This window comes from Tachyglossus aculeatus, chromosome X1 (assembly GCF_015852505.1).
Source record: "Tachyglossus aculeatus isolate mTacAcu1 chromosome X1, mTacAcu1.pri, whole genome shotgun sequence".
Lineage (NCBI taxonomy): Eukaryota > Metazoa > Chordata > Mammalia > Monotremata > Tachyglossidae > Tachyglossus > Tachyglossus aculeatus.
The window spans coordinates 121454267-121478604 of record NC_052101.1 but is presented as its reverse complement, the minus strand read 5'-3'; the positions used below and the strand labels follow the sequence as shown (position 1 = coordinate 121478604).

The 24338-nt window shown below is 47.4% G+C and overlaps 2 protein-coding genes across 2 annotated transcripts in view; both read right to left on the bottom strand.

Annotated features, from left to right (window-relative positions):
- Window positions 1–12416, bottom strand: part of SLC25A42 (solute carrier family 25 member 42) — a 79122-nt gene extending 66706 nt beyond the window's left edge. Inside the window, exon 1 of the mRNA XM_038771806.1 lies at window positions 12323–12416. Within this exon, the coding sequence (XP_038627734.1) occupies window positions 12323–12416 (94 nt within the window). The remainder of the gene's footprint in view (window positions 1–12322) is intronic.
- A 4568-nt stretch (window positions 12417–16984) lies between these two features.
- ARMC6 (armadillo repeat containing 6) overlaps window positions 16985–24338 on the bottom strand; it is a 36683-nt gene continuing 29329 nt past the window's right edge. Inside the window, exon 8 of the mRNA XM_038772037.1 lies at window positions 16985–17589. Within this exon, the coding sequence (XP_038627965.1) occupies window positions 17377–17589 (213 nt within the window). The 3' untranslated portion in view covers window positions 16985–17376. The remainder of the gene's footprint in view (window positions 17590–24338) is intronic.

Sequence of the window (24338 nt, the reverse complement as noted above, 5' to 3'; positions counted from 1 at the left end):
TGGGTTAGTGGTGCGAGAGCGGCCAAGGGAAAGGGGAGCGAGCGAGTCTAGCTGAGTAGAAAGGGTAGAGAAAGGGTTGATGATAATGTGTTTGTGGTTTAATGCCGCCGGACGTCCTCTTGAGCCTTGAGCGGTTTTATTTTATTTTATAGTATTTATATTATTTTCTTTTGCTAGTACGTTTGGTTTTGTTCTCTGTCTCCCTTCTTCAGTCGTATTTATTGAGCGCTTTCTGTGTGCAGAGCACTGCACTAAGCACTTGGGAAGTCCAAGTTGGCAACATATAGAGACGGTCCCTACCCAACAGCCGGCTCGCAGTCTATATGTTGCCAATTTGGACTTCCCAAGCGCTTAGTACAGTGCTCTGCACATAGTAAGCGCTCAGTAAATACGATTGATGATAATGTGTTTGTGGTTTAATGCCGCCGGACGTCCTCTTGAGCCTTGAGCGGTTTTATTTTATTTTATAGCATTTATATTATTTTCTTTTGCTAGTACGTTTGGTTTTGTTCTCTGTCTCCCTTCTTCAATCGTATTTATTGAGCGCTTACCGTGTGCAGAGCACTGTACTAAGCGCTTGGGAAGTCCAAGTTGGCAACATATAGAGACGGTCCCTACCCAACAGCAGGCCCGCAGTCTATATGTTGCCAATTTGGACTTCCCAAGCGCTTAGTACAGTGCTCTGCACACAGTAAGCGCTCAATAAATACGATTGATGATAATGTGTGTGTGGTTTAATGCCGCCGGGCGTCCTCTTGAGCCTTGAGCGGTTTTATTTTATTTTATAGTATTTATATTATTTTCTTTTGCTAGTACGTTTGGTTTTGTTCTCTGTCTCCCTTCTTCAATCATATTTACTGAGCGCTTACCGTGTGCAGAGCACTGTACTAAGCGCTTGGGAAGTCCAAGTTGGCAACATATAGAGATGGTCCCTACCCAACAGCAGGCTCACAGTCTAGAAGGGGGAGACAGACAACAAAACAAAACATATTAACAAAATGGAATAAATATGTACAAATAAAATAGAGTAATAAATATGTACAAACATATATACATATATTCATAAAGCCTGTCACCAAATCACGGGCTTGGCTAGCCAACACTTATTTCCCTCCAACTAAGCTGACAAAGCTGGCTGAAGACACGACTCTATAGGTATCAATCAATCTGCTCAATGAATATTTGGTTTTGTTCTCCGTCTCCCCCTTTTAGACTGTGAGCCCACTGTTGGGTAGGGACTGTCTCTATATGTTGCCAATTTGGACTTCCCAAGCGCTTAGTCCAGTGCTCTGCACATAGTAAGCGCTCAATAAATACGATTGATGATGATGATGATGAATATCATTGATTGATTGAACTCTCTTCAGCACAATTGTGGTTAGTCAGGATGGAGGCGGGTTCTCGGCTGGGAGGTAGCGAGGCAAATTGGGTAGAGCAGCGAACACGGAGTCAAAAAGTCCTGGGTTTTAATCCCAGGTCCACCGCGGTCTGCTGTGTGACCCTGGGCAAGCCACCTCACCTCTCTAGGCCTCAGTTACCCCATCCCCTTTTATCATCATCAATCGTATTTATTGAGCGCTTACTGTGTGCAGAGCACTGGACTAAGCGCTTGGGAAGTACAAGTTGGCAACATCAGCATCATCATCAATCGTATTTAGTGAGCGCTGACTGTGTGCAGAGCACTGTACTAAGCGCTTGGGAAGTCCAAGTTGGCAACAGATAGAGACGGTCCCTACCCAACAGTGGGCTCACAGTCTAAAAGGGGGAGACAGAGAACAAAACCAAACATACTAACAAAATAAAATAAATAGAATAGATATGTACAAGTAAAATAAATAGAGTCATAAATATGTACAAACATACATATATACAGGTGCTGTGGGGAAGGGAAGAAGGTAAGATGGGGGGATGGAGAGGGGGAGAGGAAGGAAGGGGCTCAGTCTGGGAAGGCCTCCTGGAGGAGGTGAGCTCTCAGTAGGGCCACCCTCTTGCTACGTTTCAGCAGTAATGTGTTTGTGGTTTAATGCCGCCGGACGTCCTCTTGAGCCTTGAGCGGTTTTATTTTATGTTACATTATTTATATTATTTTATTTTGTTAGTACGTTAGTATGTTTGGTTTTGTTCTCTGTCTCCCCCTTTTATCATCATCAATCGTATTTATTGAGCGCTTAGTGTGTGCAGAGCACTGTACTAAGCGCTTGGGAAGTACAAGGCAACATCATCATCATCATCATCATCAATCGTATTTAGTGAGCGCTTACTGTGTGCAGAGCACTGTACTAAGCGCTTGGGAAGTACAAGTTGGCAACATATAGAGACGGTCCCTACCCAACAGTGGGCTCACAGTCTAAAAGGGGGAGGCGGAGAACAAAACCAAGCATACTAACAAAATAAAATAAATAGAATAGATATGTACAAGTAAAATGAATAAATAAATAAATAGAGTAATAGACTGTTAGACTAAATAGACTAAATAGACTTTAGACTGTGAGCCCACTGTTGTGTAGGGACTGTCTCTATATGTTGCCAACTTGTACTTCCCAAGCGCTTAGTACAGTGCTCTGCACACAGTAAGCACTCAATAAATACGATTGATTGATTGATTGATTGAGCGGTTTGAGTCATGAAAGAGTGCAAAGTCTATCAAGGTCCAAATGTAAGTCCAAGTTAGTTTCCGAGTGATGCTTAAAGTTGCAGACAGTGGAATTGGAGAATGACCTAAGGGCTGGAGGTGCGTATAGCTTTAATTCTGTTTGTTCTGACGGTTTTGACACCTGCTTCTACATGAGAAGCAGCATGGCTCAGTGGAAAAAGCCCGGGCTTCGGAGTCAGAGGTCCTGGGTTCAAATCCCGGCTCCACCACTTATCAGCTGTGTGACTTTGGGCAAGTCACTTAACTTCTCTGGGCCTCAGTTACCTCATCTGTAAAATGGGGATGAAGACTGTGAGCCCCCCATGGGACAACCGGATCACCTTGTTAACCTCCCCAGCGCTTAGAACAGTGCTTTGCACATAGTAAGCGTTTAATAAATGCTACCATTATTATTATTATTTTGGTGTCTGTCTCCCCCTTCTAGACTGTGAGCCCGTTATTGGGTAGGGACCGTCTCTATATGTTGCCAACTTGTACTTCCCCAAGCGCTTACTACAGTGTTCTGTAATGTAATAATGGCATTTGTTAAGCGCTTACTATGTGCAAAGCACTGTTCTAAGCGCTGGGGGGTGATACAAGGTGATCAGGTTGTCCCACGTGGGGCTCACAGTCTTCATCCCCATTTTACAGATGAGGAAACTGAGGCTCAGAGAAGTTAAGTGACTTGCCCAAGGTCGCACAGCAGACATGTGGCAGAGCCGGGATTCGAACCCATGACCTCTGACTCCCAAGCCCGGGCTCTTTCCACTGAGCCACGCTGCTTCTAAGCGCTCAATAAATACGATTGAATGAATGAGATGGCTGCCCAGAGCCCTGCCAAACCCTCTCCTGGTGAATGTTTAAAAAGTCCCTACCTAAGCCAACGGCGGTTCTCTTGCACCTTGAGAACAATAAATGTAAATAATTAATTCAAAACAATTTCTCTTCAACTAGATTATCATTTTCCAGCCCTCTCCTTCCCAGCCCAGCCTGGCACCCCCCAATTTCATTCAAACTTGTACAACTCATCGTATACCCTTGCCCACTCCCATACAGGAGAAGTTAATGAAAAAGCATCCTACGGGAGCTGGGAGTAGTCCTGGCTTGTAAGATTCCCGTCCGGATCTTTCCCTGGGCTGCCAGAAAAATCAATTCTCAGCTCTGGGTCTGGCAGGGCTGCTCCCTGCAGCCCTCGTTGGAACAGCAATGGTTCTGAATTCTGTTCTCAGATGACATTCAGTGAGCTCTGAACTGAAGGAGATTAATCAATAATATTTATTGAGCACTTACTGTGTGTGCAGAGCTCCGTACTGAGCACTTGAGAGTACAATATTCATTCATTCAACTGTATTTATTGAGCTCTTTCTGTGTGCAAGGTACTGTACTAAGCACTTGGGAGAGTACGATATAACAGTAAACTGACACATTCCCTGCCCACAGTGAGCTCACGGTCAAGCGGGGGAGACAAATATTAATATACATAAATAAATAAATTACAGATATATACCTAAGTGCCGTGGGGTTGGGAGGGGGGGGTGAATGAAGGGAGCAAATCAGGGCGATGCAGAAGGAAGTGGGAGAAGAGGAGAGCTTAGTCAGGAAAGACTTCTTGGAGGAGATATGCCTTCAGTGGGGCTTTGAAATGGGGGGAGAGCAATTGTCAGTTTGATATATTTGTACATATTTATTACTCTATTTATTTTACTTGTACATATCTATTCTATTTATTTTATTTTGTTAGTATGTTTGGTTTTGTCTCCCCCTTTTAGACTGTGAGCCCACTGTTGGGTAGGGACTGTCTCTGTATGTTGCCAATTTGTACTTCCCAAAGCGCTTAGTACAGTGCTCTGCACACAGTAAGTGCTCAATAAATACGATTGATGATGATGATGATATGAGGAGGGAGGGCCTCCCAGGCCAGAGGCAGGATTTGGGCAAGAGGTAGGCGGTGAGATAGACAAGATGGAGATAGAGCGAGAAGCTTAGCATTAAAGAAACAAAGCATGCGGGTTGGGTTGTAGTAGGAGAGTAGCGAGGTGAGGTAGGAGGGGACAAGGTGATTGAGTGTTTTAAAGCCAACGGTGAGGAGTTTTTGATTTGATGCGGAGGTGGATGGGCAAACACTGTAGTTTCTTGAGGACTGGGGAAATGTGGTCTCAGCGGTTTTGTAGGAAAGTGATCCAAGCAGCAGAGTGGCGCGTGGACTGGAGTGGGGAGAGATAGGAGGCAGGGAGGTCAGCACGGAAGGTGATACAGTAATCAAGGCAGAATAGGATAAGTGCTTGGATTAACGTGGTACCAGTTTGGATGGAGAGGAAAGGCGGATTTTAGCAATGTTGTGAAGGCGGGACCAATTGGATTTAGTGATGGATTGAATATAATGATAATAATAATAATAATAATAATAATGATGGCATTTATTAAGCGCTTACTATGTGCAAAGCACTGTTCTAAGCGCTGGGGAGGTTACAAGGTGATCAGGTTGTCCCTCGTGGGGCTCACAGATTTAATCCCCATTTTCCAGATGAGGTAACTGAGGCACAGAGAAGTGAAGTGACTTGCCCAAAGTCACACAGCTGACAATTGGCGGAGCCGGGATTTGAACCCATGACCTCCGACTCCAAAGCCCATGCTCTTTCCTACTGAGCCACGCTGCTTCTCTATAGAGTGCTTTGAAGCCAACGGTACGGCCTTTTTGTTTGCGGAGATGGAAGAGTACAGTACAGCGGAGTTGGTAGGCATAATAATAATAATACTAATGTTGGTATTTATTAAGCGCTTACTATGTGCAAAGCACTGTTCTAAGCGCTGGGGTAGTTACAAGGTAATCAGGTTGTCCCACGTGGGGCTCACAGTCTTCATCCCCATTTTACAGAAGAGGGAACTGAGGCCCAGAGAAGTGAAGTGACTTGCCCAAAGTCACACAGCTGACAAGTGGCGGAGCCGGGATTTGAACCCACGACCTCTGACTCCAAAGCCCGGGCTCTTTCCACTGAGCCATGCTGCTTCTCTGAATATGAGGGTTGAATGACAGAGAGGAGTCAAGGATAATGCCAGGGTTACGGGCTTGTGAGACAGGAAGGTTGGTGGTGCCATCTACAGTGATGGGAAAGTGAGTGGGAAGACAGGGTTTGGGTGGGAAGAAAAAAAGTTCAGTTTTAGTCATATTAAGTTCGAGGTGACGGGAGGACATCCAAGTAGAGGTGTCTTGAAGGCAGGAGGAAATGAGGGACTGCAGAGAGGGAGAGAGATCAGGGCTGCAGATGGAGATTTGGGTATCATCCACATCATCATAATAATAGTCATACTTGTTAAGTGCTTACTACGTGTCAAGCACTGTTCTAAGCACTGGGGTAGATACAAGCTAGTCAGGTTGGACACCGACCCTGCCCCCCACGGGGCTCACGGTCTTAATCCCCATTTTACAGATGAGGTAACTGAGGCACAGAGAAGTGACTTGCCCAAGGCTACACGGCAGACAAGTGGTGGAGCCGGGATGAGAGCCCTTCACCTTCTGACGCCCAGGCCCGAGCTCTATCAATCAATCAATCGTATTTATTGAGCGCTTACTGTGTGCAGAGCACACTATGCCACACTGCACAGAGGTGGTAGTTGAAGCTGTGTACGTGAATGAGTTCCCCAAGGGGGTGGGTGTAGATGGAGAACAGAAGGGGACCCAGAACTGAACCTTGAGGGACCCCCCCACAGTTAGGGGGTGGGAGGCAGAGGAGGAGCCAGCGGAGGAGACTGAGAATGAACGGCCAGAGAGATAAAAGGAGAACCGGGAGAGGACAGTGAAGCCAAGGTTGGATAACATGTCCACCTTGGCTTGGTGTCTACATGTTTTGTTCTGTCGTCTGTCTCCCCCTTCTAGACTGTGAGCCCGTTGTTGGGTAGGGACCATCTCTATATGTTGCCGACTTGTACTTCCCAAGCGCTTAGTACAGTGCTCTGCACACAGTAAGCGCTCAATAGATACGATTGAATGAATGAATGTCCAGGAGAAGGGGGTGGTCAACAGTGTCGAAGGCAGGTGAGAGGTCGAGGGGGATTAGGATGGAGTAGAGGCTGTTGGATTTGCCAAGAAGGAGATCAGTGGTGATCTTTGAGAGGGCAGTTTCTGTGGAGCGAGGGGGACAGAAGCCAGATCAGAGGGGGTCACGGAGAGAATTGGAGGAGAGGAACTTGAGGCAGCGGGCGTAGACGGCTCGTTCAAGGAGCTTGGAGAGGAATGGTAGAAGGGAGATGGGCGATAACTGGAGGGAGCCGCGGGGTCAAGGGAGGGTTTTTTTTAGGATAGGGGAGATATGGGCATGTTTGAAAGCAGTGGGGAAGAAGCCACTGGAAAGCAAACAGTTGAAGATGGCAGTTAGGGAGTGAAGAAGGTGGTGGTGGCGGTGAGTTTTGATAAGGTGCAAAGGAATGGTGTCAGATGTGCAGGTGGAGGGGGTGGATTTTGAGAGAAGGCAGGCAATCTCCCCTAGAGATACTGCTGGGAAAAATGGCTTACAGCCTAGAGGAGGAGATGACCTGGATTCTGACATTGGAGGAGATGGGCTTGTCCACTATCCACTAGAGAAATCAAAGGGAATGCCTGCAGTGGACTTCTATCTGAAGTTTCTCCCGATCAGCTGGAGGAGAGCCAGAGAAAAAATGGATCTTCCTTGAATTATTCTGTGGTATTTACTGAGTGCTTGCTGTGTGCAGAGTTGCTGGGCTGACTGTTTGGGAGAGTACAATAGAACAGAGTTGGTGGACACCAACCCTGCCCATTCATTCATTCATTCAATCGTATTTATTGAGCGCTTACTGTGTGCAGAGCACTGTACTAAGCGCTGGGGAAGTACAAGTTACAAGTACAACTGCCCACAAGGGAGTGGCGTGGCCACTGCAAAGAGCACAGGCCTAGGAGTCAGAGGACCTGGGTTCTTATCCCAGCTCTGCCACTTGCCTGCTGTGTGACCTTGGACAAGTCACTTTACTTCCCTGTGCCTCAGTTTCCTCAACTGTAAAATAGGGATTAAGACCGTGAGCCCCATGTGCCACATGGACTGTGTCCTATCATTAACGGATCCCAGCTCCGCCAATTGTCAACTGTGTGACTTTGGGCAAGTCACTTTACTTTTCTGTGCCTCAGTTACCTCATCTGTAAAATGGGGATTAAGGCTGTGAGCCCCATGTGGGACAACCCAATCACTTTGTAATCTCCCCAGCGCTTAGAACAGTGCTTTGCACATAGTAAGCGCTTAATAAATGCCATTATAAAAAAAAACTTGTATCTACACCAGCACCTAGTACAGTGCTTGACACATAGTAAGTGCTTAAGAAATGCCATAGAAAAACCTTTTCTCCCTCCTATTTAGACTGTGAGCCCCATATAGGGCAGGGATCCTATTCATTCATTCAATCATATTTATTGAGCACTTACCGTGTGCAGTGCACAGTACAATGTGCTTGGGAAAGTACAATACAGCAATAAAGAGTGACAATCCCTACCCACAATGAGCTCACAGTCTGGGGCTGGGGGGGAACGACAGACATCAATACAAATAAACAGACATCAATGTAAATAAATAAAATTACAGATATATACATAAGTGCTGTGGGACTGGAATGAGGGAAGAGCAAAGGGAGCAATTCAGGGCACCGTAGAAGGGAGCGGGAGATGATGAAAAGTGATGAAAAGAGCATGGAACTGGGAACCAGGAGCCCCTATTACCAGTCCCAGCTTTGCCATTTCCCTGCTGTGTGATGTTGGACAAGACACTTAACCTCTCTGTGCCTCTGTTTCCTCATCTTAGATTGGGAGACCCGGGTGGGACTACTAAAACCCAGCCCTTATATTTCAGTCCTGCAATGCTAACCTTCTCACTGTAGCTCGATCTGATGCCATTGATGCCTTTCTACTTGTTTTGTTGTCTATCTCCCCCCTTCTAGACTGTGAACCCGTTGTTGGGTAGGGATTGTTTCTATTGCCGAATTGTACTTTCCAAGCACTTAGTACAGTGCTCTGCACACAGTGAGCACTCAATAAATATGCTTGAATGAATGAACGTATGAATGAATCTATCTGGAATGCCTTCCCTCCTCACATACGCCAATTATTCTCCCTCCCTTCAAAGCCTTATTAAAGGCACATCTCCTCCAAGAGGCCTTCCCTGACGAAGCCCTCCTTTAATAATAATAATAATAATGATGGCATTTATTAAGCGCTTACTATGTGCAGAGCACCGTTCTAAGCGCTGGGGAGGTTACAAGGTGATGAGTTTGTCCCACAGGGGGCTCACAGTCTTAATCCCCATTTTACAGATGAGGGAACTGAGGCCCAGAGAAGTTAAGTGACTTGCCCAGAGTCACACAGCTGACAATTGGCAGAGCCGCGATTTGAACCCACGACCTCTGACTCCAAAGCCCGGGCTCTTTCCACTGAGCCACGCTGCTTCTCATTTCCTTTCCTTTCCTCATCTCCCACTCCCTTCTGCCTCAACCCCCCTCCCAGCCCCACAGCACTTCTGTGCATATCTGTAATTTATTTACCTATGTCAAGGTCTGTCCCCCCCTACCAGACTGTGAGCTCCTTGTGAGCAGGGAATGTGTCTGTTTATTGGCTCAGTGGAAAGAGCACAGGCTTGGGAGTCAGAGGTCATGGGTTCTAATCCCGGCTCTGCCACCTGTCAGCTGGGTGACTTTGGGCAAGCCATTTAACTTCTCTGTGGCTCAGTTCTCTCTTCTGGAAAACGGGGGTGAAGACCGTGAGCCCCACGTGGGACGACCTGATCACCTTGTATCTCCCCCAGCGCTTAGAACAGTGCTTGCCACATAGTAAGCGCTTAACAAATACCATCATTATTATTATGATACTCTCCCCAGCGCTTAGTACAGTGCTCTGCACCCAGTCTGACTGACTGACTCCTTGCTCTCCAAATGCCCTCCCCAGCCCTTTCCTTAACATGTCACCCGCTGGCTAGGAAAGGGCAGACTCACTGCCAGAACCAGAACTCCCAGTTTCGATCGTCCAAACCGCCTGGCTCTGCTGTTACCCTTTCTGGAATCCCCCCCTTCCAATCCGACCGGATGGGCATTCTCCCAGGGAATTCTGGTTCTTCAAACCACATTGATGTGTCTTTAGCGCCAACTTCCTCCTCCCCTCAAATCCCTTTCCCTCTTCGGGGATTCCGGGTCCCACCGTCGCTGAGCTGAGGAAATCTCAGCCTTGTGGGGCTAGAGAAGCAGCGTGGCTCTGTGGAAAGAGCCCGGGCTTTGGAGTCAGAGGTCACGGGTTCAAATCCTGACTCCGCCAATTGCCTGCTGTGTGACCTTGGGCAAGTCACTTAACTTCTCTGTGCCTCAGTTCCTTCATCTGTAAAATGGGGGGTTAAGACTGTGAGCCCCCCGTGGGATAACCTGATCACCTTGTAACTCCCCAGCGCTTAGAACAGTGCTTTGCACGTAGTAAGCGCTTAATAAATGCCATTATTACTATTACTATTATCCCGATGTGGAGTCCTCTCCATAGGGATCTTTCCTGGGCAAGTCCCCTGATTTGGTTCTTTTTTCTTTCTTTTTTCTCTACGGTATTTATTAGTTGCTTACTATGTACCAGGCACTGTTCTAATCAATCAATCAATCAATCAATCGTATTTATTGAGCGCTTACTGTGTGCAGAACACTGTACTAAGCGCTTGGGAAGTACAAGTTGGCAACATATAGAGACAGTCCCTGCCCAACAGTGGGCTCACAGTCTAAAAGGGGGAGACAGAGAACAAAACCAAACATACTAAGCGATTACCACAAGATAATCGGGTGGGACAGCGTCCATATCATCATCATCATCAATCGTATTTATTGAGCGCTTACTATGTGCAGAGCACTGTACTAAGCGCTTGGGAAGTACAAATTGGCAACATATAGAGACAGTCCCTACCCAACAGTGGGCTCACAGTCTAAAAGACTAAAAGTCTAAAAGTCCATATCCCATCATGGGGCTCACAGTCTTCATCCCCATTTTTACAGATGAGATAACTGAGGCACAGAGAAGTGAAGCAACTTGCCCAAGGCCATGCAGCAGACAAGTGGTGGAACTGGGATTAGAACCCAGGTCCTTCTGACCCCTAGGCCACGCTGCTTCCCTATTATCGATAAAGGACCCCTTTAGAACTAGTAAGGGAGACACAGACCCCAGATCCTTCTGTCCATCCTTCCCACCCACCCCCAGCCTCCTGAGTTTAGCGGGTGACAAATTTAACCAACCCACATTGCTAAAATCTGACCACTGGGTCTATTTTCTCCCTCAGGCTGAGGGAGTGTGATGTGGCTCTGCTTCTTGCTTGTTAGTTGGCTGAGATCTGATTCAAACTCTGGCCCACAGATTCCCCCTCCCGTTCTGACGAGCTGAGCTGTCCACCGAGAGCGGGCAGGGAGCCCACAGATGAGGCTCACCCTCTCACCCTGGATCCCTTCTGCTCTCCCTGCGGAGCCGGAGAGAAGTGAGGAGCCTGGCGTGATCCAGCCCTAGGTCCCAGGACAACTGCCAACTAAGTGAAGGGTCGGATAGCAAGGGATGCTATTTTCTCTTCCCCCTTGCCGTCCTAAACTCCTGGCCCAGGATCCAGAATGTTTTTTCATGCCAATGCTTGGAGTGTCTTGGTTGATTTTTTGTCTTTTCACGTCAATGTGATTGTGGCACTGAAATCGGGAAGGAATGACAGACTGAACAACTTGCCTGAAGCATTACTCCATCCTAGCTTTTCTCATAATTGCCATAGCACATGGTATAGACCCCTAGGTATGTGGAATGGGGTCTAAATGTCTCTCCTCTCCCTCGACTGTGGAGAATCCTTCTCCTCCTACTGACAGATGATCTCCCCTGCTGTCAGGGGGGAGATGGGGCCTAGTACAGGAGGTTGAGAACTAGGGTGGGATAGGGGAGAGACTTCTATATCATCCAATAATTGAGCAGTGTTACTAGGACCACGTATCCCCGACACATTTGCAGTAGTGACTCAGATTCCTGAGTTTCCATAGTAATAATTGTGGTATTTGTTAAGTGCTTACTATGTGCCAGGCTCTGTACTAAGCGTGGGGGTGGATACGAGGAAGTGCTCTATCCTCTACGCCATGCTGCTTCTCCATCATGTTGAGAAGCAGCATGGCGTGATAGGTAGAGCCCGGGCCCGAGAGTCAGAAGGTCATGGGTTCTAATCCCAGCTCTGCCGCTTGTCTGCTGTGCGACCGTGGGCAAGTCACTTCGCTTCTCTGGGTCTCAGTTACCTCATCTGTAAAAAACAGGGATTAAGAGTGTGAGCCCATTGTGGGACAGGGACTGTGTCCAACTCGATTTGCTTGTATCCACTCCAGCGCTTAGTACAGTGCCTGGCACATAGTAAGCGCTTAACAAATACCGTCATTATTATTATTATTATGGAGTGACTTCAGTGCTTTGCACATAGTAAGCGCTTAATAAATGCCATTATTATTATTATTTTTTTTATTTGGTGGAGTCCTGCTTCTAAGAACCTGGAGGAGATGTATTCTGGAATCCTCTCAGGGATCTGCTTTGGTCCTGGAGCCAGCAGAGCCCCTTCAAGCCTGCAGAAGCAAGGTCAAAGTCAACTCGCTAGCTGGGGAGGCGATTTTCCCATTTTCAGACCTGGAAACCAGGGCCCCTGGAAAAGATCCAGCCGGCCTCACGTGAGACATCAATGTCTGAGACGGACCTTTCGTGCTGGAACTTGACACTTTGTTCCCCGATGAAGAAAAGTTCCTGAGGATGACCTGAGAACATCTCCGCTCCGAGTACCAAAAAGCTTGGGTGAATGTGTTGGGTTTGGAAGCACCCTCTTATTGGTCTAAGCGTGTGAATGTGTAGCGTGTTCTAAGTGTTGAAAAGATTGCGTGAATTGGGTCTGGACTCCATGGGCGCATTTCTCCCGGAACACACCCCCTCCCCCCTTTCCATCTGCAACTGATCTGGTAGTGTCTCCGTAGAGTTTTCTCAGATAAAATATGGAAGTGGTTTACCACTGCCTTCTTCCATGCGGTAAACCGGAGTCTCCACCCTCGACTCTCTTGCCCAGGACGGGTGAGTTTTGACTTGTAGCCGTTGGCCAAGCTAGGAATGGAATGGGTAGGCCTCTGCTTGACTCTCCGTCCCGTAACCGAGATGGGTAGAGTACTGGAAACTCTCCAGGTGCGATCCTGAGAGGGGTCAGATTGGGTACCCCCCCCCACCAATTTGTGTAAGTGTAGAGTGGGTTGTGTTTAAATTAACTGCTTGACTCCACCCAGTCAGGGATCTGCACCTGATGCACTGATGACGATGGCATTTGTTAAGCGCTTAGTACTGTTCTAAGCATGGGGGGCATTACAAGGTAATCAGGTTGTCCCACGTGGGGCCCACAGTCTTAATCCCCATTTTCCAGATGAGGGAACTGAGGCGCAGAGAAGTTGACTTGCCCAAAGTCACACAGCTGACAAGTGGCGGAGTCTGGATTAGAACCCGTGACCTCTGACTCCCAAGCCCGGGCTCTTTCCATTGAGCCACGCTGACCACCTTTCCTTCAGGGCCTTGTTGGGACTAGAAGGAAAAGTAGAGGCTGGAGCTATCAGTTTAGAAGATCAAAGGAAAGTTGATCTTTGAGAGATTGGAGAGAAGGCCCCCCTCCCTCAAGCAAATGTGTGAAACCGCAAAGGACGTGATTGGGTGAGAATCTGCAATTGCTCTCCCAGGCTAGAAATACCTTTAGGGGTGGTGATTTAAGCCCCATTTCTGAAATTCTAATACATTAGATTTATTAAATTGGTTAAAAGAGGTATACAAGCCAGTCTATTCACTCTACACTGTGAGCTCCTTGTGGGCAGGGAATGGCACTGTTTATTGTTGTATTGTACTTTCCCAAGTGCTTAGTACAGTGCTCCGCACTCAGTAAGCGCTCAATAGATACGATTGAATGAATGAATGGTCAAACGGTCAACTTTTACTTCTGGCCGGTGTAAACATGATGGTTTGAATGAGGAAACTTGTCTTGATAAGTCCACTATGAAACCAACTAAAGGGGTGGTGGAAAAAAAATGTAAGGAAATGTGTTCTGTTTTTGTATCATTTTGGATAAATTAGAATATTGAAATTTGGTAAGGAAATGTTAGGTGCAGTAAAGGTAGTACTAAGATTCTAAGGGAAAACTTGGAATGATAATTGAATCCGGAGTTTTCCTTTTAAAAAGCTATTAAGAATTCACTAAGATAGGACTAGGCTGAAAAACTTATCACAGTCCCGCCCTTCAAAGCCCTACCAAAGGCTCACCTCCTCCAAGAGGCCCCCCGTTTCCTGTGCTCCCCGCCCACGGCACTTGTGTATATATGTACATATTTATTATCCTATTTATATTAATGATGTGTGTATATCTATAATTCTATCTATTGATATTGATGCTATTGAGGCCTGTTTACTTGTTTTGATGTCTGTCTCCCCCCTTCTAGACTGTGAGCCCTTTGTGGGCAGGGATTGTCTCTATTTGTGGCTGAATTGTACTTTCCAAGCGCTTGGTACAGTGCTGTGCACACAGTTTAAGTGCTCAATAAATACAATTGAATGAATGAATGAATGAATGAGATGAATTAATGAATCTTAAGGAGTCTGATAAGGAGGCAGACATGGGAACAATTGAATGAATGAATGAGATGAATTAATGAATCTTAAGGAGTCTGATAAGGAGGCAGACATGGGGGATATTTAATTGCTGAAATATTACAAACTGCTTTGAAATGGGGTTTACCTCTTCATCTGCTTCACTTGTGACATTAATCTTTTGGTTCAAATGGTCTTTAATATAAAATTTCATTATGTTAAGGGTTAAAACAATGCAAGCCCTGCATGTTGTCTCTACTATAGCCTGGCTAATGGGGCTAGAAGCAGATGAATGTTTGTCACTCTGTGTCATACACGTGTAAAAGAAAAGGCCTGGATGTTTCCCCAGTTTCCTTTTAAGATACTGGGGAAGGTTTAGACTTCATAGCCCAAGGATTTTCATTCATTCAATCGTACTTATTGAGCACTTACTGTTTGCAGAGCACTGTACTAAGCGCTTGGAAAGTACAGTTTGGCAACAGATAGAGACAATCCCTACCCAACAATGGGCTCACAGTCTAGAAGGGGGAGACAGAGAACAAAACAAGTAGACAGGCATCAATAACATCAAAATTAACAGAATTATAGATATATACACAAATTTGGAAAGCAACAGAAGGGTAATCATTGGAAACACTTGTTAAGAATAATTTTTAAGAATGATTATGAATAATTGCATGGCATAGTGGATAAAGCACGGGCATAGGAGTCAGACGGTCATGGGTTCTTATCCCAGCTCTGCCACTCTTCTGGGTGACCTTGGGCAAGTGCCTCAGTTGCCTCATCTGTAAAATGGGGATTGAGACTGTGAGCCTCAATGTGGGATAAGGACTGTGTCCAACTCGATTTGCTTGTATCCACTCCGGCACTTAGTACGGTGCCTGGCACATAGTAAGCGCTTAACAAATACCACAATTATTAAATAATAACAAAAACAATGAGGGTATTAAGCGCTTACTATGTGCCAAGCACCGTTCTAAGCACTGGGGGAGATACAAGGTAATCAGGTTGTCCCACGTGGGGCTCACAGTCTTCATCCCCATTTTACAGATGAGGTAACTGATGCACAGAGAAGTTAAGTGACTTGCCCAAAGTCACACAGCTGACAAGTTACGGAGCCGGCATTAGAACCCACGACCTCTGACTCCCAAGCCCGGGCTCTTTCCACTGAGCCACGCTGCTTCTCTAATGCCAATAATATACATGTCGTCTCCCCTCAATGGTCCGGAAATAAACAAGTCAAAATCGGGGTTGCAGAGGGAGTCAGTCTGGGGAGAAAGGACAAGGTCAGAAATCGGGAAGGAACCCAGGATACCCAGAAGGCTCCAACCTTTTAAGAACAGAAATTCAAGTTGCATAGAAAAGTATCCCTCCAATCCAAGTCTTTTTCTTCTGCAAGGGAATCAGCGTGTCTCTCTTGTGGTGAGAATGCCAACTATATGATGAGATTCAGAACAAGACATTGGACATCTCAAGGAAAGAGAGAGAAAGAGATAGGGGCAGGCCTCACCTGGTTTCTCTCAAAATGCAAGGTCAAAGTCTGAAGAAACGGCTCCGCGTGCTAGAACACCGACACACTTCAATCCACAATGTATTTACTTTTTCGAAGGTGAAAACGAGGGTTACACCTTTCGGGGGAACAGAATGGGAAAGAGTTCTTGCCAATGGGTTACAGAGCCATGGACCAATTTTTACAAATGAGTTGACCCGTCAAGGGGTACAAATTTGCTGAGTGAAGGAAAGGAGAAGAGGGAGGGAAGGAAATATCAGGCAGACGCATTTCTACTACTATTTAAGACTTCAAGGTGAAGGTTACTGTTGAGGCCTAAAGAAGGCCTGCAGGAGGAAGTAATTCTCTCATTGTGGGGAAATGGTCAACTGCACTGTGACTAGAATTCTCCAATGGATCTTTCCAACTATTCCACTCCCACGTTTCCACGCACAGACCCGGAGAGAATAGATTTTAAACTGCAAAGACACTTCCCGCTGAGGCATTTATTTCCACGAACGGCCCTCATTCATGTAAGCCACGCAGACTAGGTAAAGCTACGGCACCCAAGTGGGAAGGAAGAGAGCAGCTACAGAGGATCCTAACCAGACAAGGCAGAATCATTCAGAGCGTGTGGGCTACTGGCGGGGCAACCCAAGGGGACGTGGTCGAGGCCTCCTTTTGAGGTTCAACCAGTGTTCTCTAGCCTTCCTCGTTCTTGGCGGAGGTGGATTGGAGCTAGCAGGGCTGGGTCAAGTGGACGGCAGCGGCCCTTGCTTCTCCTCCTCATCAATCGTATTTCATCAATCGTATTTATTGAGCGCTTACTATGTGCAGAGCACTGTACTAAGCGCTTGGGAAGTACAAATTGGCAACATATAGAGACAGTCCCTACCCAACAGTGGGCTCACAGTCTAAAAGGGGGAGACAGAGCACGGGTTCCTATTCTCTGAGGCTCCGCTGAAGAAAGCAGGAGGCCTGTATTCTCCCAGAAAAACGTGCAATAAAGTCAGCCAACCTGGCTTTCCCATTTATAAGCATGTGGCAGTCATGTCAGAGAGGACTAGTCGCTCATGGGAGTACTAACTAGGGTTATTATAAAAATATCCAGAGGCAGTCTTTTGTTAGCTCAACCAAAGTTGAAATTACAGGCTAATGAACGTCCCAGAATTATTAATGAATCTCTCCCCTACTTCACTCATGCTTTAGAGATGACACTGACACGGGTGGAGAAAGAGAGGGAAAAAATGATTTATAGTTTTCCAAGAGTTATAGATGGTGGTTGAAATACTAGACTTTAAAAATGAACAAAGCAGTTCCCGGAAAATCCTCGTTTGAATACTTAGTAACTACACATGTGGCACAGGGTGTTTTATACTCCTTCAGCCTAAGATTAGGGCAGCAGCTGACCAGGAACCACCACCAAATCACGAATTAACAAAGTACTGATGACTCGTCTGGAAGGTAGCAGTTGTTTTACTTAATCTATACGGCACTGTGGCTCAATTCAGTGGATGCAAGAGGCCGGGAAAGCCCAGAGCCGCAGTTCCAGATGAACGGCTCTGTTTGTTCTCCCAGGTCCTTTCTCCTGTGAGCAGGGGGGGTTTAGCTGGTTGCCGGGACAACAGATCACTGAGCCAGGCTTCCCTTCTGGCCGGTCCAGAGCTCGTGCAGCTCAACCTGGCAACCTAGATCCCGGAGAGCAGCTTTGCCCACGTCATCACAGTCCCGGTGGGTGGCCCGGGCTTTGGCAATGAGCGTCTCTGCCCCCATGTCCAGAATGGGCCGGGAAAAGCCCTGGGTCCGGGCGACGAGGTTGCGGATCAACATGCACGCTTGTTTCTGGGGGAGAGAGGAAATCAATCAAGCGATCGATCGCATTTACCGAGCGCTTACCGGGTGCGGGGCGCTGTACTAAGTGCTTGGGAGAGTAGAGAAGCAGCACAGCGTAGCGGATAGAGCACGGGCCTGGGAATCACAAGGTCCTGGGTGCTAATCCCGGCCCCCCCCAACTTGTCTGCTGTGTGACCTTGAGCAAGTCACTTCACTTCTTTGGGCCTCAGCTACCTCATCTGGAAAATGGGGAATGAGACTGTGAGCCTCCTGTGGGCCAGGGACTCTGTCTAACCCGATGTGCTTCTATCCACCCTAGTGCTTAGTACAGTGTCTGGTAGCTACTAAGTGCTTGGGAGAGTAGAGAAGCAGCACAGCGTAGCGGATAGAGCACGGGCCTGGGAATCACAAGGTCCTGGGTGCTAATCCCGCCCCCCCGCAACTTGTCTGCTGTGTGACCTTGAGCAAGTCACTTCACTTCTTTGGGCCTCAGCTACCTCATCTGGAAAATGGGGAATGAGACTGTGAGCCTCCTGTGGGCCAGGGACTCTGTCTAACCCGATGTGCTTCTATCCACCCTAGTGCTTAGTACAGTGTCTGGTACCTACGAAGTGCCTGGGAGAGTAGAGAAGCAGCACAGCGTAGCGGATAGAGCACGGGCCTGGGAATCACAAGGTCCTGGTTGCTAATCCCGGCCCCCCCCAACTTGTCTGCTGTGTGACCTTGAGCAAGTCACTTCACTTCTTTGGGCCTCAGCTACCTCATCTGGAAAATGGGGAATGAGACTGTGAGCCTCCTGTGGGCCAGGGACTCTGTCTAACCCGATGTGCTTCTATCCACCCTAGTGCTTAGTACAGTGTCTGGTACCTACGAAGTGCTTGGGAGAGTAGAGAAGCAGCACAGCGCAGTGGATAGAGCACGGGCCTGGGAATCACAAGGTCCTGGGTGCTAATCCCGGCCCCCCCAACTTGTCTGCTGTGTGACCTTGAGCAAGTCACTTCACTTCTTTGGGCCTCAGCTACCTCATCTGGAAAATGGGGAATGAGACTGTGAGCCTCCTGTGGGCCAGGGACTCTGTCTAACCCGATGTGCTTCTATCCACCCTAGTGCTTAGTACAGTGTCTGGTACCTACGAAGTGCTTGGGAGAGTAGAGAAGCAGCACAGCGTAGCGGATAGAGCACGGGCCTGGGAATCACAAGGTCCTGGGTGCTAATCCCGGCCCCCCCAACTTGTCTGCTGTGTGACCTTGAGCAAGGCACTTCACTTCTTTGGGCCTCATCTGGAAAACGGGGAATGAGACTGTGAGCCTCCTGTGGGCCAGGGACTCTAACTCGATGTGCTTAGTACAGTGTCTGGTACAGAGTAGGTGCTTAACAAATACCACAATTATTATTATTATTACAACAGAATTAGTAGACACCTTCCCTGCCCACAAGGAGCTTCCGGTCTAGAGGAAATGTCACTTCTAGTTGGGAGGGGTAAAGCAGGTTTGGCTGTGAGTATCCAGGCTCTTTCCCAGTTTATCATCAACGGTAGTTCCTGAATGCTTACTAATAATAACGATGGCATTTATTAAGCACTTACTATGTGCAAAGCACTGTTCTAAGCACTGGGGAGGGTAGAGAAGCAGCGTGGCTCAGTGGAAAGCGCACGGGCTTCGGAGTCAGAGGTCATGGGTTCAAATCCCGGCTCCGCCACTTGTCCGCTGTGTGACTTTGGGAAAATCACTTAACTTCTCTGAGCCTCAGTCACCTCATCTGTAAAATGGGGATTAAGACTGTGAGCCCCCTGGGGGACAACCTGATCACCCTGTAACCTCCCCAGCACTTAGAACAGTGCTTTGCACATAGTAAGCGCTTAATACATGCCATTATTTTTATTATTATTACAAGGTGATGGCTGTGTCTAACTTCCCCTGTGAATTCTCTCCCAGTGCTTTAAGTACAGCGCCTTGCACACAGTAAGTGCTTAATAAATACTATTACTACTTCTACCTGTTCTCCCTCCCCTTTAATAATAATAATAATAAGAAGAAGAAGAATGGTATTTGTTAAGCACTTATTACGTGCCAAGCATTGTCCTAAGCGCTGGGGTAGATACAAGGTAATCAGGTTGTCCCACGTGGGGCTCACAGTCTTAATCCCCATTTTAGGAATGAGGTAACTAAGGCACAGAGAATAGTAATAATAATAGTATTTGTTAAGTGCTTACTATGTGCGAGACACTGTACTAAGCACTGGGTGGATATAAGCAAATCGGGTGGGACACAGTCCCTGTCCCACGTGGGGCTCACAATCTCAATCCCCATTTTACAGATGAGGTAACTGAGGCACAGAGAAATAAAGTGACATGTCCAAGGTCACACAGCATTCATTCATTCATTCATTCAATCGTATTTATTGAGCGCTTACTGTGTGCAGAGCACTGTACTAAGCGCTTGGGAAGTACAAGTCAGCAACATATAGAGACGGTCCCTACCCAACAAGGGGCTCACAGTCTAGAAGGGGGAGACAGACAGCAAAACAAAACATGTAGACAGGTGTCAAAATCGTCAGAACAAATAGAATTAAAGCTACATGCACATCATTAACAAAATAAAAAGTAAATAAGTACCAGTAAAATAGAGTAATAAATCTGTACAAATATATATACGGGTGCTGTGGGGAGAGGAAGGAGGTGGGGAGGAGGAGAGGGAAAAGGGCTCAGTCTGGGGCAGCAGACAAGTGGCGGAGCCGGGATTAGAACCCATGACCTTCTGATTCCCAGTCCAGTGCTCTATCCACTGTGACATGCTGCTTCTCTGATGGAGAAGAAAGGGAAGGGCGAGTGGTGGGTGAAGAGGCAGAAAGGCCAAGGGCTTCTCAAGTGTCCGACCTGCAAGCGTACTCCACCGGGGAGATGGCGCCTTGATTGACTCTGCTCCTCCCAACTCTGCATGTCAGACTTGTGACTTGCCCAAGGTCACCCAGCAGACAAGTGGCACGGCCGGGATCCAAACCCACGTCCTCGGCCTCCCAAGCCCGGGCTCTTTCCACTAAGCCACGCTGCTCCCTGTTTCTGATCCCAGTTCTGCCCCTTGTCTTCTGTTGGACCCCGGGCAAGTCGCTTAATTTCTCTGCGCTTCAGTTACTGAGAGCTCACCTCCTCCAGGAGGCCTTCCCAGACTGAGCCCCTTCCTTCCTCGCCCCCTCGTCCCCCTCTCCATCCCCCGCATCTTACCTCCTTCCCTTCCCCACAGCACCTGTATATGTGTATATATGTTTGTACATATTTATTACTTTATTTATTTATTTATTTTACTTGTACCTATCTATTCTATTTATTTTATTTTGTTAGTATGTTTGGTTTTGTTCTCTGTCTCCCCCTTCTCGACTGTGAGCCCACTGTTGGGTAGGGACTGTCTCTATGTGTTGCCAATTTGTACTTCCCAAGCGCTTAGTACAGTGCTCTGCACACAGTAAGCGCTCAATAAATACGATTGATTGATTGATTACTTCATCAGTAAAATGGGGATTATTTGTTCTGTTTTGTTCTCTGTCTCCCCCTTCTCGACTGTGAGCCCACTGTTGGGTAGGGACCGTCTCTATACGTCGCCAACTTGGACTTCCCAAGCACTTAGTACAGTGCTCTGCACACAGTAAGCGCTCAATAAATACGATTGATTGATTGATTGGGAGCCCCTCATGGGACAGGAGCTTTGACTCATCTGATTGCCCTGTAGCTAGCCCAGCACTTGGCTCATAAGTCAAGTCATATCTATTCTATTTATTTTATTTTGTTAGTATGTTTGGTTTTGTTCTCTGTCTCCCCCTTTTAGACTGTGAGCCCACTGTTGGGTAGGGACTGTCTCTAGATGTTGCCAATTTGTACTTCCCAAGCGCTTAGTCCAGTGCTCTGCACATAGTAAGCGCTCAATAAATACGTTTGATGATGATGATGATTGGACCCCGGGCAAGTCGCTTAATTTCTCTGCGCTTCAGTTACTTCATCAGTAAAATGGGGATTATTATGTTCTGTTTTGTTCTTTTTTTGTTGTTGTTGTTAAGCGCTTACTATGTGCAAAGCACTGTTCTAAGCGCTGGGGGGATACAAGGTGATCCGGTGGTCCCACGTGGGGCTCACAGTCTTAATCCCCGTTTTACAGATGAGGGAACTGAGGTTCAGAGAAGTGACTTGCCCAAGGTCACACAGAAGACGTGGTGGAGCCGGGATTCGAACCCATGTCCTCTGACTCCAAAGCCCGGGCTCTTTCCACTGAGCCATGCTGCTTCTCTGTCTCCCCCTTCTTGACTGTGAGCCCACTGTTGGGTAGGGACCGTCTCTATACGTCGCCAACTTGGACTTCCCAAGCGCTTAGTACAGTGCTCTGCACACAGTAAGCGCTCAATAAATACGATTGATTGATTGATTGGGAGCCCCTCATGGGACAGGAGCTTTGACTCATCTGATTGCCCTGTAGCTAGCCCAGCACTTGGCTCATAAGTCATATCTATTCTATTTATTTTATTTTGTTAGTATGTTTGGTTTTGTTCTCTGTCTCCCCCTTTTAGACTGTGAGCCCACTGTTGGGTAGGGACTGTCTCTCTATGTTGCCAATTTGTACTTCCCAAGCGCTTAGTACAGTGCTCTGCACATAGTAAGCGCTCAATAAATACGATTGATGATGATGATAAGTCAGCACTTGACGAATGCCAGAGTGACGATGATTACTGTCAGGTGGCGGTGCAGTCTAATGGAAAGACCCTGGAGTTGGGAGTCAGGAGACCTGGGTTCTAATCTCAGTTCTGCCCCTGGCCGGCTCCGTGACCCTGGGGAGGTCACATAACCTCTCTGAGCCTTAGTGTCCTCATCTCTAAAATGGGGATAAGATGGGATAACATACCTCGTCAATTGTGAGCCCCGTATGGGACAGGGTCTGTGTCCTCAGCCTGATCATCTGTGCTGCAGCTTGCACTGTAAGCACTGAGTAAATACCGTTAAAAACGAAGTGCGGGGAGGAACTAAACAAGAAGAAGACCAGTGAATTCTGGAGGAGGGGGGAATCAGCGGAAGCTGAGAGGGCCGAGCACAGGTCTAGGAGTCAGAAGGTCACGGGTTCTAATCCCGGCTCCACCACATGTCTGCTCTGTGAGTTCGGGCAAGTCACTTCACTTCTCTGGGCCTCCGTTATCTCATCTGGAAAATGGGGATTGAGACGGCGAGCCCCACGTGAGACAGGGGCTGTGTCCAACCTCATTTGTTTGTACCCACCCCAGTGCTTGGCACATAGTAAGCGCTTAACACACCCCATAATAATTATTATTACTATTATTACGAGCCTATCGTTGAGTAGCAGGTGCACGGATTCCTCTGCAGAGACCTCAGGAAGCACTCTGGCATGAATGGCGAGTCCGTATCTGGGACATCCGGCCTCCCTCCCCATCCCTCCTCCTCTTCCTCTTCCTCCAGCCTGGGCTCGCTCTCTCCTTCCCTCTCTTGTCCCTCTACGCTAGCTTGCTTCCTATCTCCCCTGGTTTACAATCCAAGGTGGGAAGGCAAGCAAACCAAACCAGGCATACAAATTAGCCAACAGAACCAGAGCAAGTGCCGGGGCCATATCTGGAAAACTATGAATAACGGTGAGGTGGACAAAGGATTAGCTGAGAGACCCATAAATACTGGGAAATGTGAAGCAAATGGCATGACCAGGTAGTGGGGGGATTAATCAGTAACCACATTTTCTTGGAAGAAGTGTTCCTAGTGGAGCTTTGAAAGAGGGAAGGGATGTGTTTAGCCCAAGTAGGGATTGGAGCAGGAGTGGCAGGTGTAATGGCTTGGGGGAGAGCAGAAAGAATAAGCTGGGGGTGGGGGGGAGGAGGGAAAGTGGGGTGGGCCGCTGTCAAGCGCTTAGTACAGTGCTCTGCACACAGTAAGCGCTCAATAAGTACGATTGATGATGAGAAGAGGGGAGCCAGCAAGAGCCAATGGTCAAGTGTCTTCATGAGAAGCAGTGTGGCTCAGTGGGAAGAGCCCGGGCTTGGGAAGCCAGTGGTCGTGGGCTCAAATCCCGGCTCCGCCGCTTGTCAGCTGTGTGACTTTGGGCCAGTCCCTTCACTTCTCTGTGCCCCAGTTACCTCACCTGTAAAATGGGGGTTAAGACTGTGAGCCCCACATGGGACAACCTGATCACTTTGTATCCTCCCCAGCGCTTAGAACAGTGCTTTGCACATAGTAAGCGCTTAACAAATACCAAAATTATTATTATTATCTGCTGTGTGACCTTGGGCAAGCCACTTCACTTCTCTATGCCTCAGTTACCTCATCTGTAAAATGGGGGTTAAGACCGTGAGCCCCATGTGGGACAGGGACTGTGTCCAACCCACTTACCTTGTATCTGCCCGAGAGCTTAGTACAGTGTCTGGCACATGGTAAGCGCTTAAGAAATACCACAGTTATCATTAGCTTTTGTTTTGCAAGCAGCAAGGGGGAACTACGGTCGGCTTTGGAGGACGAGAGTGACAGGGTCAGATTTCCATTTGAGAAAAATGACTTTTATGCCTATATGCCAGACTGACTGGAATGCAGATAGGCATTTTGTAAGCAAATATCGAGAAACCACACCTTCCCCTGTTGTGGGCGAGCCAGGAGGCCAGCGAAGAGGCTGTTTTAACGGCCCAGAGAATAAAATTTCCCAGGAGCTGCCCAACCCTAACTACTCTTTAATTCTATTTATTCTATTAATTCTAACGACTAGCTTTAATTCTATTTATTCTGATGA